The following is a 16,902-nucleotide window of genomic DNA, read 5'->3' as shown; positions in this document are numbered from 1 at the left end:
AAAAAGTTGTAGCAGATTTTTGGCATATTGAATCCTGAAATATCAATGAAGGATGCTACTTCATTGCCAACTGGGGTTTATTTAGAACTGCAGGATTGGTTTAGTGTTCAAAAACCAGTGTCATTCACCATGTTAACAGAGTAAAGAAGAAAAACCATATGATCATCTAAGTAGATAAAGAAGAGAATTTGAGGCACCTGGGTGGCTCGTTAAGCATCTGCCTTCAGCTCAGGTCATGATCCCAGGGTCCTGGGATCGAGCCCCGCATCAGGCTCCCTGCTCTGCGGGAAGCCTGCTTCTCCCTCTCTGTCTGCCCCTGCTTGTGTTCCCTCTCTCGCTGTGTCTCTCTGTCAAATAAATAAATAAAATCTTAAAAAAAAAAAAAAAAGAATTTGACAAAAGCAAGTGTATCTAAAATCTCACAAACTAGAAATTGAAAGTTTTCTGATCCTGATAAAGATTGTTTATGAAAAGCCTACAACTAGTATAATACTTAATGGTGAAAGACTGAATGCTTTGCCCCAAAGATTGGGAACAAGGAAGGATGTAGTCCTTCACCACTGCTGTTAAACAGTAGCCTAGAGTTCTTAATCAGTGTTATAAAGCAAGAAAAAGAAATAAACATGAAGATTGGAAAGGGAAGAAAAAAGTTTTCTTTTTGTGTATATGACTTGATTGTCTGTGGAAAATCCTAAGTACTAAATAAATAAGTAAGTAAATAAATAAATAAAGATAGAACCAAGAAATGAATTCAGCAAGGTTACATGATAGGAGGCGAACATGCAAAAATTGACTGTATTTCTAAATACAACACACAATGGGAAATCTAATTTAAAAATACTTATGTACAGTAGCATAAAATGTGGACTATTCGGGGTAAAGTTTTATGGAAAATTACAAAATATTGCTGAGAGAAATTAAGGAAGTAGATATGTTCAATGATCAGAGGATTCAATATTGTTATGGTATCAATTATCCCCAATTTAATTTATAGATTCAGTGCAATCCCAACCATAATCCCAGCAGACTTTTTTCACAGGAATTGACAAATTGACATAAAATTTATGTGGAGGGGCGCCTGGGTGGCTCAGTCATTAAGCATCTGCCTTCGGCTAAGGTCATGATCCCAGGGTCCTGGGATCGAGCCCTGCGTTGGGCTCCCTGCTCTGCGGGAAGCCTGCTTCTCTGTCTCCCACTCCCTCTGCTTGTGTTCCCTCTCTGGCTGTCTGTCAAATAAATAAAATCTTAAAAAAGTAATAAAATTTATGTGGAAAATCAAAGAATGTAGACTAGCCATATAATTTTAAAAAGAAAGAAAGTGTTGGAGGAATCAACTCTCAGGCATTCTTATTGGTGAAAAGATAGTTCTATAGATAAATGGAACAGAATAGAGTCCAGAAATAGACCTATATATATAGGGTGAGTTTAATTTTAATTAAAATTGACAAAACAATTCATAGGCAAGGGAAAATCTTTTAAACTAATGGTATCATAGAAAGATAATCCTCAACCCTTACAGAACATAGTCATTTATTTTTCAAATATATAAAAAAATTAATAATGGATTATAGATATAAAAGAAAATGAAAATTATAAAAATTTTTGAAGAAGAAAAATTTTAGTGTCTTGGGTTAAAAGATTTCTTAAGTGGGGCTAAACAAGGGTACAAATCATAGAAGACAGTATTGAGTAATTGGACTTCATCAAAATTAAAAACTTGTAATCTTGGAAAAATTTATACAAAGTGAAAAGTTAAGCCACAACAAGGAGAAAATATTAGCAAAATATATATCAGATAAAGGAATTGTGTCTAGAATATATAACTTGCATAACTCAATAATAAGATAACCTATTACTGTATTGGAAAAAATATTTGAACAGATACTTCACCAAAGAAAGTATGCAGACTGTAAATAACTACAGGAAAAGATGCTAGACATTATTAGTTACAGGAATATGCAAATTAAAACTAGAGGTGCCGCACTGGACCCACTGGAAGAACTGGTTAAAAACATAATCCATATCCAAATATTGTAGAATGTGGACCTGGAACTCCCATTATGCTTTCGGTGGGAATATAAAATAGTATAACGCTTCTGTAAAAATGGTTTGGTTGTGTCTTAAAGACATCTACATAGAACCTAGGCCCTCTCCAGGTTTTGACTTAAGAGAAATGAAAACTTATGTCTACACAAAGACACTTAAAGTAATATCCACAGCATCTGGAATAGGTCACTTGGTAATAAGTGTGGGACAGCCATACAGTGGAACACCACTGAGCAGCAAAACAGAACGAATCGTCAATGCACACAATCATGTGGGTGAATGTCAAAATAATTACTTCTGTTTTAAGAAACCAGATTAAAGTAAGTACATACGGTATGGTTTGATTTATATAACTTTTATAAAGTGACCATGGTTGCTTTGGGATGATTAGGGAGGAGGGGAGTAAGGGTTGAAGAAACTTGCGGGTGTGATGGATAGTTACATTATCTTGACCGTGGTGATGCTTTTACGGATGTTTACATGTCTGAAGTTCATAAAATTGTATATTTTATTATGTGCAGTAATAAATTACATCAATTACAATTTTGCCTTTTGAAATTCAAAAAGATTTTCTAGCCACGGAAATTGGCTGAGAGCAAAAATGTTTCAATGTATTATATATATATATTATTATATTACTTTTCCAATATGCTTCTCAGCAGAAATTGAGTTATTTTTCAAAAGTCATTTATTTCATCCTTGAAATGTCTCAAAAAACTGCACTGATGTAGGTGTGGTGATAAAGAGAAATTGATTTCAGGAAATTAGGGATATTTCTGAAAATTATTTTTTGGATTAAAATTCTTTGTGTTTACACTTTTAAAACCCAGTATTTATATAAGGCAATTGTGTTTGAGTATGAAGTACAACAGAAAAATCATAGATTAGCTTTCTTTCATTTAGAACTTTTAAACTTTATCATTGATGGTGGAATTTTTTTTAAAAAGATTTATTTATTTAGGAGAGAGAGCGAGTGCGGGGGTTGGAGGGTGTGAGGGGCAGAGGGAGAGAGGATCTTGAGCAACTGCCCACTGAGCATGGAGCCCTTCGCAGGGCTTGATCTCAGGACCCTGAGGTCATGACTCGAGCCAAAACCAAGAGTCAGACACTTAACTGACTGAGCCACCCCGGCGCCCTGATGATGGAATTTATTATACTTACATAAAATCCATGTTTTCCATAAATTAATATTTTCATTCAGATAATGCACTTTGTGATTGCTGTAATGGTATATTGTTTTTGGATCGGTTGACAAGTATTTGGAGTCACATGTTTTATTCCTTTATACCTATTTTTTAGGACTCCTTTTTTTTTTTAATGCATTCTAGGAACAGCTATTTCTATATGGATTATATTATTCTGGACAGCAACTATACACATATACACACCCCTACAGTTTTATGATGTTGAGAAAACTAACCATATACTCAGACATTTTTTTCTAATATTTAAATATATAAGCTTCATCTGTTAAAATTGTTATTGCAAGAGCTAACTATAGTAAGAACTGCTTGTTTGATTTGTTACCATAAATATTTCACTGAGGTATGTGAATTACATTCTTTAAAAAAATTTCCTTCTTGTTTTAAAATAAATTGTTCATGATTGATAATATTGGGTTGTTGGTTTTTCTAGAGGGTTTGGTGAAATCAGATCTTCGTAAGAATTGAATGCCTGCTTTGTGTAGCAGAAAGTTGTGGAAGAAATATAGAAGTTCTTGTGTTTGAGAAGTTTACAGTCTTGTTGAGAAACAAAAGTTGAGATTTCAAAGGAGCACTAGAAGTATGATACGTTCATTTAATATTAGTATATATTCTAATTACTTATTAGACTAATACTGTCTGATAATTAGGATCATCCCATGACAGTGCCAGTTGGTGATTCATTGCTCAGTGAAAGACATTCATTTTAGTAGATGTGGAGTGTGAAGGAATGAATCATTGACTTGGAGGGGTCTGGGAAACCTTCATGGAGGAGGAGGGATCTTTGTTTAAATGGGCTTATTGAGGAAAAGTACTTAAACAGTGCCTGGCACCAAGTTAGCATGCACTCAATGTTGGCTGTTGTTACTGCTGTCCACAGCAGCTGGGCCTTGCTGAATGGAAAGGATTATAATAAATAGACTTGAATGAGGAGAGGATGGATATTCTTGGCTGGGTAATAACATGATTAGCTATGAAAATGTGGCATTTGTGCTGAAATTGTGAGCTAAGCCTAGGTCCTCTGCTGTTTTCATCCTGGACTCCGTTGAGTATCCTAGGTCACAACACTCTTTAATTATGATGTAGGAGTGCTGGACTCCTCCCTAATCAATATTAGTTAAGTTTTTGGTTTATTAAAATGAATATCTGTTTACCAATAAAGATTTTGTTAATCTTCACTTAAGGGTTTTTTTCCCCCAATAGGAGCATCGGAATTTGCCTTTTATGCGTGAGCTGCGGTATCTATTTGCACTTCTTGTTGGTACTAAAAGGAAGTATGTTGATCCATCAAGAGCAGTTGAAATTCTTAAGGACGCTTTCAAATCAAATGACTCCCAGCAGGTAGCTTTTTTTACTTACTTACTTATTAATGTTTGTATTTTATTTAATCTGATCATTTCTTAAGCATTTTTTTCAGACACATGACAATTGAAGATACTGTTATTCCTCTTTATTAAAAATAAGTTGTAGCCATTTAAAACATTGCTTATTTGGAAGATTTGCTTTTAAGTTAAGAAAAAAGTAACAGTGATCTTGGAAAGTGTTAAGATAAATGAAGCTGTAATTTATATTGTGATAGAAATTAGTAAGTGAAAACTGGGTAAAATTAGGAATGTTCAAAAATGTTAGTTACAAATCTTCACGAATGTGTGATAAACCCAAGGCCAGTATAGTATACATGCTTTTGGTATGCCTATTTTTGTTGGCATGGTAGTTTCCTTAATTACTTAGTAATTCTAAGTAATTAGATAACTGTGTTATTGTTGCTTTTATTTTCCAATCTTTGTGTAGATCTCATGTTGAGAATCCTTACCTTAATTACATCTTCAAAGACCCATATTCTAAATAAGAGTACATCCTTAGGTCCCAGGTGGACATATATTTTGGCGGGCCACTATTTAACCCACTACAGTTGGTATGGATGTTTATAACTGAATTTTTGTGCTGAGTTTAGTTGTCTTTAACTATATGGCTTTGGAACAATTTCCTTAAGCTTCTTAGATCCAAGTTTCAACATTTTAAAGGTGAATGGATTGACCCAGCTGCTCTTTAGAAAACTTATAGCTAGAAAAATATGTGATAGTAAATTTGTTTAATACTTGGGGCTATTTTGATAAATAAAGGCAGATTGCTTTACACTGATTGATCCGTCTTTGATGAACCCAGTCTTAGTAGGATTGGTTTATTTTTTTCTCCCTAGGTTCTGGATGAACCTATTTTCTGTGTTCCACCTCACATTATTGAAAGAATTATGGTAGCTGATGAATACACCTGCCACTGCTTATTCCTGTTTTTCCATGTTAGGGGAACTAGCACTGAAAGAAGGGATGGCCAAGGGTGATGTAGGTGCTAGTTCTGAATGGAGAATTCGTTTGAAGGCCATGAGATGGTGGACTTGATAGTCAGGGAGTCAGTGATTGATTAGACTGAACCTGTCCAGGTTAACATATCTTAATAAAAATGGATGTGCTTTAAAAAGTGTGTAAAAGTTGAATTCAGAAAATGAATTGCTGAAAAACATGTCTTCCTTCTAAAAAGCCAGTAACAGTCTATATAATGAAGAGCTCTTTGGTAATGTGGGTCCTTCATTTTATGAAGATTCATTAGAGAACTCTTTATTTTTAAAAATCTCATTTGTAAGTTAGAATTTATATATATGTGTGTATATATAATATTGCATATATTATATGTAACATAATAAATTTATATTTATTTTCCCATAGTAAAACCCAGTCACTGTGACTATCAGTATAATGCTTATTTTTCTCAGGTACTGATTTTATTCTCTGGTTAGGTTATAAATATTTCTTGTATTTGATCTGAAACATTTCATATGATATTTTTGTGAGGAGTAGTAATTTTATGTTTGACGTGACTGTAAGTTTTATGTTGCAATATTTAGTATTTTTATTAGTAGGCTCAAATATCAACAAGACTTTTTTTTCTTTCCACAGCAAGATGTGAGTGAGTTTACACACAAATTATTAGATTGGTTAGAAGATGCCTTCCAAATGAAAGCTGAAGAAGAGACGTAAGTTACCATGAAATTTAGTGATGGAGTTTTAGGAGATTGATAAATAACTCATTTTTTTCTCTTTTATGTATCAGTGTCTATGGAGAAATAGAAAACTGAGAGATGTATGGGAACCCAAACGTTACCTGTATTGACAAGTTGTTTGAAATTTGTGGCCTAAATGCTGAGTAGCTTTAGATTTCTACTGTAAGATTAGAATCTTGCCAGAAAGATCTAAGAAGCAGCCCCTGAAAGGGCTAATCCCACATGCCCAGGTCTTCTCCTTGGATTCAACGGTCTCTTTTTCATGAGGAAGAATGGGTTAGTGGTGGGGCAAGATACCAGGAGTATTACTTCTGATGAAGTCCTTTCAGATGGAATCAAAACGACAAGGATATGAAGTTCCTCAATATTTTCTAGCTTTTTATTTTCTGTCCATCAGGTTGAACCAATAAGACTTTGGTTATTTAAGAAATCTGCATACTTTCAGGATGGTTCTACTCTCATTCCCATGAGGCCACTCTCCTAATACCAACCATTGGTTCCTTTGTGTATCTTTATAAAACATTGGTGGATCATTTACCACTATAGGTTCCGATGTGATCCAACAAGATGCAGGTAGTAGACCTGCCTAGAAGGTCTTCTACCTAGAAGACAGGTAGAAATCCAAGGCTGAAAATTCTCTCCCTTCTCTTTTTTCTTATTTTTAAATTACAGCCAGCTTTACTGTTCGGGAAACATCATTATAACAGGTCTGCAGTGAGACTAAATTAAAGTAAAAAATATTCTACTTATACAGTGTTAATAAGAGATACCTCCAAATGTTAATATAGATCTAGACTTCCTCCTTTCATTCTCCAATTCTCAGGTGAAAAGTGAGTTCATATATTCCCTTGAGGTTTTTTGTTTTTTGTTTTTTTTCCTGAGAGAGAGAGTGAGAGCAGGGGGAGGGACAGAGGGAGAGAGAATCTTAAGCAGGCTCCATGCTCAGCGTCAAGAGTCTGATGCTTTGGGGCCCCTGGGTGGCTCAGTTGGTTAAGTGTCCGACTCTGGATTTCAGCTCAGGTCATGATCTCAGGATCGTGAGATCCAGCTTCTTGTCGGGCTCTGCAGTCAGTGGGAAGGCTGCTTGAGATTCTTACCCTCTGCCCCTCCCCTTGCTCTGTGCTCATGAGTGCTCTCTCTCTCTCTCTCAAATAAATAAAATCTTTAAAAAAAAAAAAAAAAGAGTCAGATGCTTAACCAGTTGAGCTTCCCAGGTGCCCCTTCCCTTAATCTTTAAGGTAAGTCCAAAGAAATTTTATATTTGAAAATCAGATTTTTTTTTTTGCCTTTGTGGTTGCAGTCTAACAAAAAATAAAAGTCACTTCTGAGTTTCTAAGTTTGTTCAGTCTCAGCTATAGGCATGTTATTTCTGTGCCTGCATAGAACCTGCAGCCGGTTCCCTCACTTGGGTGTGTATAGTTCCTTCAGTCCTTCAGATGGTCAGTTTATGCACTTGAATTCTAGATTTCGGAGGGTTATTAGGACACACATGATTAACACTGAATGGTCTCTTACCTTTGAAATTTTAGAACTAAAGCAAAACTTCAACCCTTTAGCTCTCAGTCCAACTATATAATATTCCCAGAACTTTGTGCGGTCCAGACTCAAGTTGTTGCCAAAGTCTGTAGCAGAAATTTTAGGATATGCTGTAAACAGCAAATCATTGGTTTTAATTCTGCCGGGATGCCTGTCATTGAGGGCTAATTGCTTGCTGACAATTATATGTGAACTTAAACTAAGTTGGGGGAAATCTCTGAAGAGATTAATTATGATGCTATGTTTATAGTGTTTGAGGAAAAAAATTCTATTTTTGTTAAATTTTGTCTTGGAATGGGGCATTTGAAAGCTGCTTCCTTTTTGGCATGTTTAGAAGTTTATGATGCTGACATCTCTGGTCCTCAGCTTCTTTCTTGTCCTCCAAAAGTTTTAGTTGCATTTTCCTTATGAGCTTCTTCAGTTTGTGGCTCTGAGTGACTTATTTTTGTGCCACAGTGGTTGTGCTCATTGCCTTTTGCTGTGGAATTGCTTAGGCCTGGGAAACTCTCCTCTTAGGTTAGTTTCTTTCTTCTCTTCAGGTTAGCTTCTCTCTTCATGTTACTTTCATCTGGAAAATCTCCCCATCAGATTCCTGGCATGAATCTGCTGTTGCTGCATATGAAAGCTGAGTCCCAACATCCAGTGAAGAGACACTCTTTCCTCAGCTTTTGCATTTCTGGGCCTAGAGTATATTTCTTTCTGCTGCATTTCTTTCTGGGTGGCATATGCCAATAAAGTTCACATGCATATGTATTTTTTATTCCTTTAGGAAGGTTTGGCTGAATTTTTAAGTTTAACCTGCTTCTTAGCCTCTATCTCATGCAGAGCCAGCCCTGTTTGATGGATGCCTGTCTTTTCTTCCTGTTCTTTTGGTTTGTTTTCTGGCCTTTACATTTGTTTTTCTCTAACTTGCTCCTCTGATATTGTCTTGATAGGCTCCTCATAATGAGAGTTAGTGATTCACTAATGAGAGTTGTCCACCCTGGTCCCTCTCTAGTACAGCTCATGTCCCTTGTATTTTTCCTTAGAGTTCTCATACCAAAAATTCATTGCATGTGTTTCCCCAGAGTGTGGACAGTATCTGTATCTTCATCTGTGATAACGGAGTCTTTGAGGTTTTCTCAGTAATTCTTTGAGTGTTTTATCCTGAAATCCCTAGTTCCTCCTCTCAAATCTATCCAGATTTTCTATAAGCACTTCATTTAGTGTATCCTGTCTTCAATACATGACCCCCCAATTGCTTTTTATCTGTAGCCTCAGAAGAGTACCTAAATCCATGTTCCTTCTGAGGGGGTCATTTTATGCTGATTTTGGAGATACTGCTTATTATTTATTTACTTGTTAATTTTCTTTGGGTTCTAGTCACCTCTTCTGATCTAGTAACTAACAAATTATCTCCCTTTTTTTTAAAACTGTTTTAAAAGAAGCTAGAACTTTTCCATTCCAGTTCATATGAAATCTTAAGTTTATTTGAAATATGTTCTCCTTGTTCATTTCCCCATCATTTTCTGTTGTTTACTGTTTGTGGAGCTAAAACTTTTTTTTTTTGTTGTTGTTGTTGTTTTTAAAGATTTTGTCACAGAGTAAGCGAGCACAAGGGGGGGAGCAGCAGGCAGAGGGAGAAGCAGGCTCCCTGCTGAGCAAGGAGCCCGATGTGGGACTCGATCCCGGGACCCTGGGATCATGACCTGAGCCGAAGGCAGATGCTTAACCCACTGAACCACCCAGGCATCCCGCTAAAACTGTTTTTGAATCTCTGTGCTCTCCCTGTATAGAACAGAGCTTTCCAGTTGGTGTACCATGGCTAGCCAGATTATGGATTGTGGAGATATTGATCCTATTTCTGTGATCATGAGAAAATATATTTTTTTTACCTTAAAGTTCTCTGCATATGATATACCAATGGTATTAAAAAGATTGGGAAGCTCTGACCCAAAGCATTCTAGTTTGCTCTATCAGCTACCCTAGACCTTTGAACTTCCTTGCCAATGTAATTCCCAAGGGTAAGATGTCCCTGATACAAGTTTTCTGTAGTGATTTCTTTTGGCCTTTGATATTTTTGTCAGTCTGTCTTTACTACTGCTTTCATGTAAATGGTGGGTCTCTCTCTTTTTTTTTTTTTTTTAAGGTTTATTTATTTTAGAGAGAGAGCGGGTGCATGTGCAAGTGAGGAGAGGAGCAGAGGGAGAGGGAGAGAATCTCAAGCAGACTCCCCGCTGAGCATGGAGCCTAACGCAGGGCTCGATCTCAGGACCCTGAGATCATGACCTGAGCCAAACCAAGAGTGGATGCTCAACTGACTGAGCCATCCAGGCACCCCTGTAGATCATTTCTATTGTAGGAGTCTCGTGTCTTTTTAATTGCTCTTCACTTTTATTCCTTATGTTTCTGTTGGCATAACCAGTCTGGGCCCCTGAGATTCACAGTTTAAATGCCAGATGAAGAATAGGACCTCTTAGAGGTTGGAAAGAAGGACAAGGTAAACAATTTCTGGAAGATTCCTACCTGACTCTTTAAGGAATGTCTGTTTACCACAGACCAGTGGAGAGGAAGCTAAAATTCAGGCAGGAAGATTTGAGAAGAGATTTGGAAAGAAAGTTCAGAATTTGTAGAGCCACTCAACATCCAGTTCCTTCTGGCAAAGTCACCAACCTGTTAAGTCATTGCTCTTTACATGTGTGTGGCAGTAAGGGATGTTGATTTTCTACATTAAAATAAGAGGCCATGGAAAGGAGATTTCCACTAATATTTACATCTAAAGATTCATAGATTTTTACATCAAGAGAGACAATCTTTGGATCGTTCCTCGCACCCATGTCAGTCTCAAGTCCTTTTTATTCGCACAGTATAAGATATATAAGGTATGAAATGAATTTTTCCCATAGAGTTAAAATGCCCAAAGAATAAGTATATGTAGTCGGAGAGGATACATTGATTTTGGAGTCAGATTTGTGTTCACTTTGTAGCTTGATTTCTTACCAATGGTGTGAATTTGGGCAAGTGACTTAACCTGCCCTACACCTTTATTATCAGTAAAACAGAAGTAATTGTACTACCTGTTATCAGTCAGAGTAAGCTAGATAGTCCAGTGACAACAACCCCCAAACCTTGCAGGCTTATATCATATTGTTAGATGATGTGTCCTGTGTGTGTGAGCAAGGGGCTCTGCTCGTTCTTTCATTCAGGGCCCTCCGTGACAAACGCTTCCCCTCATCACCCTTTTTGGGGTTACCATGCCAACGAAAGTACAGTGGCTCTCAAAGTTTGTACCACACATCACTTGTGCTCACATGTTGTTGGGCAAAGCAAGTCATGTGGTCTGCCTAACTTGAAAGTGAGTGGGAACACCTTACACCCATTAGGATGGCTACTATCAAAAAACCCCAGAAAATTGCAGGTGTTGGCAAGGATGTGAAGAAATTGGAACCCTTGTGCACTACTGATGGGAATGTGAAACATCACGGTGGCTTTTCAAAAGATTAAAAATAGAATTGCTATTCGAGGGAGGGAGTCCTTTCACAATGTATATGTATATCAGATCATCACATTGTATGCTTTAGACTTTGTCACTTATGCCTCATAAAGCTGAGAAAAAGATTAACCATATGATCCAACAAATCCACTGCTGGGGGATATACTAAGAATTGATAGGAGGGTCTTGAAGAGATGTTTGTACACCCATGTTCATAGCAGCATTATTCACAATAGCCAAAGGGTGGAAAGCACCCACTGTCCATGGATGAATAGATAAACAAAATGGGGCATACATACAGTGCAACATCCTTAAAAAAGAAGGAAATTCTAACACATGCTACAACATGGATGCTAAGTGAAATAAGCCAGTCACAAAAAGACAAACACTGCATGCCACTTACATGATGTGTCAGGAGTTGTAAAACTCAAACAGTGAGTAAGAACAGTGGTTGCCAGGGAGGGAGAAATGTGGAGTTGTTCAGTGAGTGTAGAGTTTCAGTTTTACAAGATGAGAAGACTCCTGGAGATGGGTTGCACAACAATATGAATATACTTAACACTACCCACCAAACACTTAAAAATGGGTGGATGTAAATTTTGTGTTATGTGTATCTTACCACAATTCAAATTTTTAAAATTTAAATAAAATGTGAGTGGGAAAGTACATCTTAACCACATATCTGGAAGTAGAGGGCCAGAAATCTTTTTGAGTATCACTAACAACTACCATCCTACCTCAGAGCATTGTTGTGAGGAGTAAGTGAAGTGCTTCCCACCAGTTGTTTAAAGGAGTAAATGATGATGCAATGCACTACATTTATAAAAAGACCATGTCCTTCCCCCCTTTTTTTAGCAAATCGGTTTTACTGGTTTAAACACAAAATTCATGAAGATAAATTCTGTACACAATTGTGGATACCACACACTTTATATAGTAATGCCAAGGTAAACTGTTTTCAGACCACAGAGAACAAAACATAAAAAGAGAAGGTTAAAAAATTGTTAACTTCTGTTTACTTCAAGCAAAAAAAGAAAAAAAAAGACATAACGTGTATGTTAAAGAATTTGGAAAATTCACAAATGCCTAATCGTGCCTGTAGCATGAAAAATGGAGTAGCTCCTGAGCTGCTGTGGGTCAAAGCTAGTGTTGCGCTCCTTCATTGGTGATAGCTGCTATTTTTGAGTGGTGTGCACTCTTCTATTTAAATGTGGGAAATGACATGTTAAAGTTTTATAGAAAAATACTCCCAAGAGTGGCTTTTCTTTCTTCCCAGCAAGTCCAAATAAGCATGTATTGTACAGACTAAAAGTGTGAGATTGAAATGCACAATGGTAATAGAAAGATCAGGCGCTCCATGAACACAGACTGTGTCAGGTCCTCTTGTAATGTCATCCCAGGCAGCAACTCATCTTAGCCCTTACAACAGCCGTTTGAGTTCAGTTACTATTATTATCCTCAGTTGACAGGTGAAAAAATGGAAGAATAAATTTAAGTGCCTTGTCCAAGGTAACGTCAATAGCGCTGAATGAGTGACAACAACATAAATGTTACCATCTTGGCATGTATTATTGTTCTTTGAATGTTTTGTTACTTACAGGTCCAAAAATTATAACCACATTTCTATTTTTTACCATGCTTTAGGGATGAAGAGAAGCCAAAGAACCCCATGGTAGAGTTGTTCTATGGAAGATTCCTTGCTGTGGGAGTACTTGAAGGTACGGTGACACATGTTTACTCTTTATGACATTTGAAGAGATATTAGCTTTTGTCTTGATAGTGACTCCTAGCTTGTTGAATGGTTTTTAATTTTAATTTGATTTACTCTGTCTAGTAGTTCCTGTTGCACTGCTACTCCTAATCATTTATAAGAAAACATTGACTTGAGTGAATGAAAAAGAAGGTACAGGGTGTATTATCACATGCTAATTGATAGTTATCCTGATGTTCTTTCGCTGAGAAAACTTCTGTGATTCTGTAAATTGTTGGGGTACAGGGAATTAAGGGGGCAGTTGATTTTGAAAATAATATTGGAGTTGAATACTGGTTTTGGTAGGATGGTTACTGTTTTTGAGGGTTTCAACTCTATGAATGTTGAAAGCTGCATTTAATAATTTAGCAATTTAGTATAGTTAAGGTATTACATTTCTCAGGTGATTATAAAATTCTTTAGGCTCTAGTTTTCAAGAAAGAATCATACTCTTATCTTTTGAAAAATCATTTAAGAGTGATACTACTCCATCTATCTTAAATGCCTATTACTTAAAATCTGGGTCTGACCAGATTTTTTTTCCTAATAAAGGGAAGGGAACTGACTCATTAAATGTACTTCAAATAATAATAATTACTAAATCCCAAAGCATGAACTTTTGAAAAAATTTGAAATATTTGAAAAACTTTCCAAATCTTCCGAATGGCCCAGTGCATCAACTTTTGGAAAGTTAGCCCAAATCACCTGAAGTATAAAATTTGGAAAATTGGTTTTCCTTCAGTATCTGAAGTAATGGATTCCTATGAAGTTTTGTTTGAATATAATTTTATAGTTTGGGATTCAGAAAAAGGCAGATAATAACTCAGGATTTAGTCAGGCATTTAAAATGTTACACTGAGGTGTCTGTACTTTTTTTTTTTTTTTTTTTTTTTTTGCCTCAAATGCTAAATATTCTTTATATAAATAGTGGAATATTTTACATAGGACATTACTTCCCAATTTGGGATGTCCGTACTGTCTATACTGATTTTTACTTGAAGTAGAACAATGTATTTGAAACAATAGAGTAGCTCTAATCAGGTGATGACTGTGCACTATTTATATCCTTTCTGCTTGTGTTACCTTGATTCTAAAAAGTGATTTATTGAAATAATTTGTCAGTCAATCAGTGTTGAAGTCCTTGTACTGGATATTAGTTGTTTCAAACTATCATGCGACATAGATGTGGTTTTATTTATTTTTTTATTTTTTTATAACTTTTTTTCATTCTTTTTTTTTAAATTTTATTATGTTATGTTAATCACCATACATTACATCATTAGTTTTTGATGTAGTGTTCCATGATTCATTGTTTACGTATAACACCCAGTGCTCCATGCAGTATGTGCCCTCTTTAATACCCATCACCAGGCTAACCCATCCCCCCACCCCCCAGAACCCTCAGTTTGTTTCTCAGTCCATAGTCTCTCATGGTTCGTCTCCCCCTCTGATTTTCCCCCCTTCATTTTTCCCTTCCTGCTATCTTCTTCTTTTTTTTTTTAACATATAATATATTATTTGTTTTAGAGGTACAGGTCTGTGATTCAACAGTCTTACACAATTCACAGTGCTCACCATAGCACATACCCTCCCCAATGTCTATCACCCAGCCACCCCATCCCTCCCATCCCCGCCACTCCAGAACCCTCAGTTTGTTTCCTGAGATTAAGAATTCCTCATATCAGTGAGATCATATGATACATGTCTTTCTCTGATTGACTTACTTCGCTCAGCATGATGCCCTCCAGCTCTGTCCACGTCATTGCAAATGGCAAGATTTCATTCCTTTTGATGGCTGCATAATATTCCAATGTGGTTTTAATACATTTCCAGGTGAACTATGTATTTACTTCAGTAAAAATAATTTGCTTTCAAGCTCTTTCTTAATCACTTTTACATATGTCTTCCTAATGCTTTTTTTAGACCAGCAACTCTCAATTGGAGGTGCTTTTTGTTTGTTTACTAAAGTGCTCTCAGTGCAAAAGTTCCTCAACTTTTCCAGAATATCTAGTCCGTTGACCCCTTCATTTTGTTCCTCTTGGCCCTTTTCTTTTCTTCCTTCTTTGCCCATTATGATCATTCTTATAAACATCTAACACTCCCCTTCCCCCCATTCCCTCTGTGGCTATTCTCTGACCATCACTGAGCTATTCATCTCCTCTCTGTGTGCACTGAGTACCTGACTATTACTGGGGAAGAATCACTCAAGTGGGCTAACTAAATGGATCATGAATTTGTAGTAGATAACTAAGCTTCACTGGTCCGAATCCTGTAACAGTACTGGCAGTCATACTTGTTTTGTTAAATCACTGTCTTCTATCCCATTTTCTGCAATAATGATTTTTATCTTTTCTACTTCTAATCTAACTTCTCTGACTCTTCATTCTCTGAGAAAGACCTTCCCACAGATTTTATGGATTTGCCATGAAGCTATTGAAATCTAGCTGTAGGTCCTGTCTGAGGTCCTGAATCTAATTTTGTGTTTGTAATTTTGTTGTATCATAGTACTTAAACACAACTTTCTCAAATACGTGAGCTTCAGGCTCCACAACCTCCATCCATTCCTACCTCTACCACATTCTTTTTATTTGTCCCTCCAGATAATAAAGAATTATTCAGTCTTCTATCAGAAGGCTGTTGTTTATATGTGCTCAGAATCTCATCCTTGCATGCTTTCAATCAGACCCGACTCTCTCCATTATCTTGCTTTTTTCTTGTATCTTCAGCTTCGCCCTCTACTGTTTTCCTCAACAGTATTTAGACATGGTCTGGTAATTCACATCTTAAACAAAAAAGAACTCCTTCCCCACAGTCTTTTTCAGTTAATCTTATTCAGTTAAGCCCCTTTCAAGAGAGGAGTTTGTTTTTACCTGCTAAATCCCCATTATTCAACCCATCCCACTATTGCTTCTGGCCCCAGACCCCTTGTAAAAGGGATCTTTCTAAGGTTATCAATTTCCAACATGTATTCAAGGCTGCCAGATCCCACTCAGTTCTCATACTGAACTCTTATCAACTATTCATGTTATTTACTCTCTCTTCCTATATTCTGTCCTTAAAAACACTTCCCTGGCTTCTGTGGCACCATATTCTCTTGTTTTTTTTTTCCTGCTTCTGTGGGTACTTAAAGCCTCTTCTTTTACCTAAAGGTAGGAGATCCTTGGGCCTCAGCTCACACCCCCTGCCTTTTCCTGTCTGCCAGTTCCCTTGGCAGTCTCATTCACTCCCTTGATTAACTGCTGTCAGTAGCCAGCGATTCTCTCAGTTACAGCTTCAGACCAGAAGATTAATTTTAGTTACAGACTCATATCCAACTCTCTTCTCAACTTGAAATCCCATGGGCCATTCTAAAACAACGATTGCCACAACTACCTTAGAACAAGTGGAAAAAAAATTCTCCGCTCGCTCTTTAGTGGAGAGCCTTTCAAGTCAGTTGTTTATGATGGAAATCGAATATCATTCTTGATACCTTCCTTACTCTTCTGCCCCCCGTCTTGCCAGTGAGCCAGCCACCAGTCAATCATATTTACTCCTTCCTGAATATGTGTATAAATGTCTGTGTAATTTCATCTGCTTTTGTACACTTTTACTATTAACACCGTATTCCACATTGCCTTTATTTTTGGATGGATTCTATAATAGTCTCCTATCACCCACTTAACACAGAAGCCATAGGATGTTTCATCAGAGACATGAATCTGATCCTCTTATTCCCAGGTTTAACTATTCACAGTGACTTTCTGTTAATCAGAATATACTGAGAAAAAAAAATTCTTAACAAGGGCTTATAAGACTTTTTGTAGATTTTGACCCCCTACCTAATTCTTTATTGTCATCT

The 16,902-nt window shown here is 36.6% G+C and overlaps 1 protein-coding gene across 5 annotated transcripts in view; it reads left to right on the top strand.

Moving 5' to 3' along the window:
• The window catches only part of USP25 (ubiquitin specific peptidase 25), a 136,001-nt gene that overhangs the window by 60,075 nt on the left and 59,024 nt on the right, over positions 1 to 16,902 (top strand). For 4 of the 5 annotated variants that reach the window (XM_032406294.1, XM_032406297.1, XM_032406293.1 and 1 more), the window contains 3 exons: positions 4,452 to 4,589; positions 6,203 to 6,279; positions 12,959 to 13,032. In XM_032406294.1, the coding sequence (XP_032262185.1) occupies positions 4,452 to 4,589; positions 6,203 to 6,279; positions 12,959 to 13,032 (289 nt within the window). Of the gene's footprint in view, positions 1 to 3,187; positions 3,829 to 4,451; positions 4,590 to 6,202; positions 6,280 to 12,958; positions 13,033 to 16,902 lie in introns of those variants that run through there. The other variant, XM_032406296.1, reaches the window with a different exon arrangement.

Source organism: Phoca vitulina, unplaced genomic scaffold (genome assembly GCF_004348235.1).
Source record: "Phoca vitulina isolate PV1807 unplaced genomic scaffold, GSC_HSeal_1.0 scaffold8, whole genome shotgun sequence".
NCBI classification, from domain to species: domain Eukaryota; kingdom Metazoa; phylum Chordata; class Mammalia; order Carnivora; family Phocidae; genus Phoca; species Phoca vitulina.
This window is presented reverse-complemented; position numbering and strand designations above follow the sequence as displayed.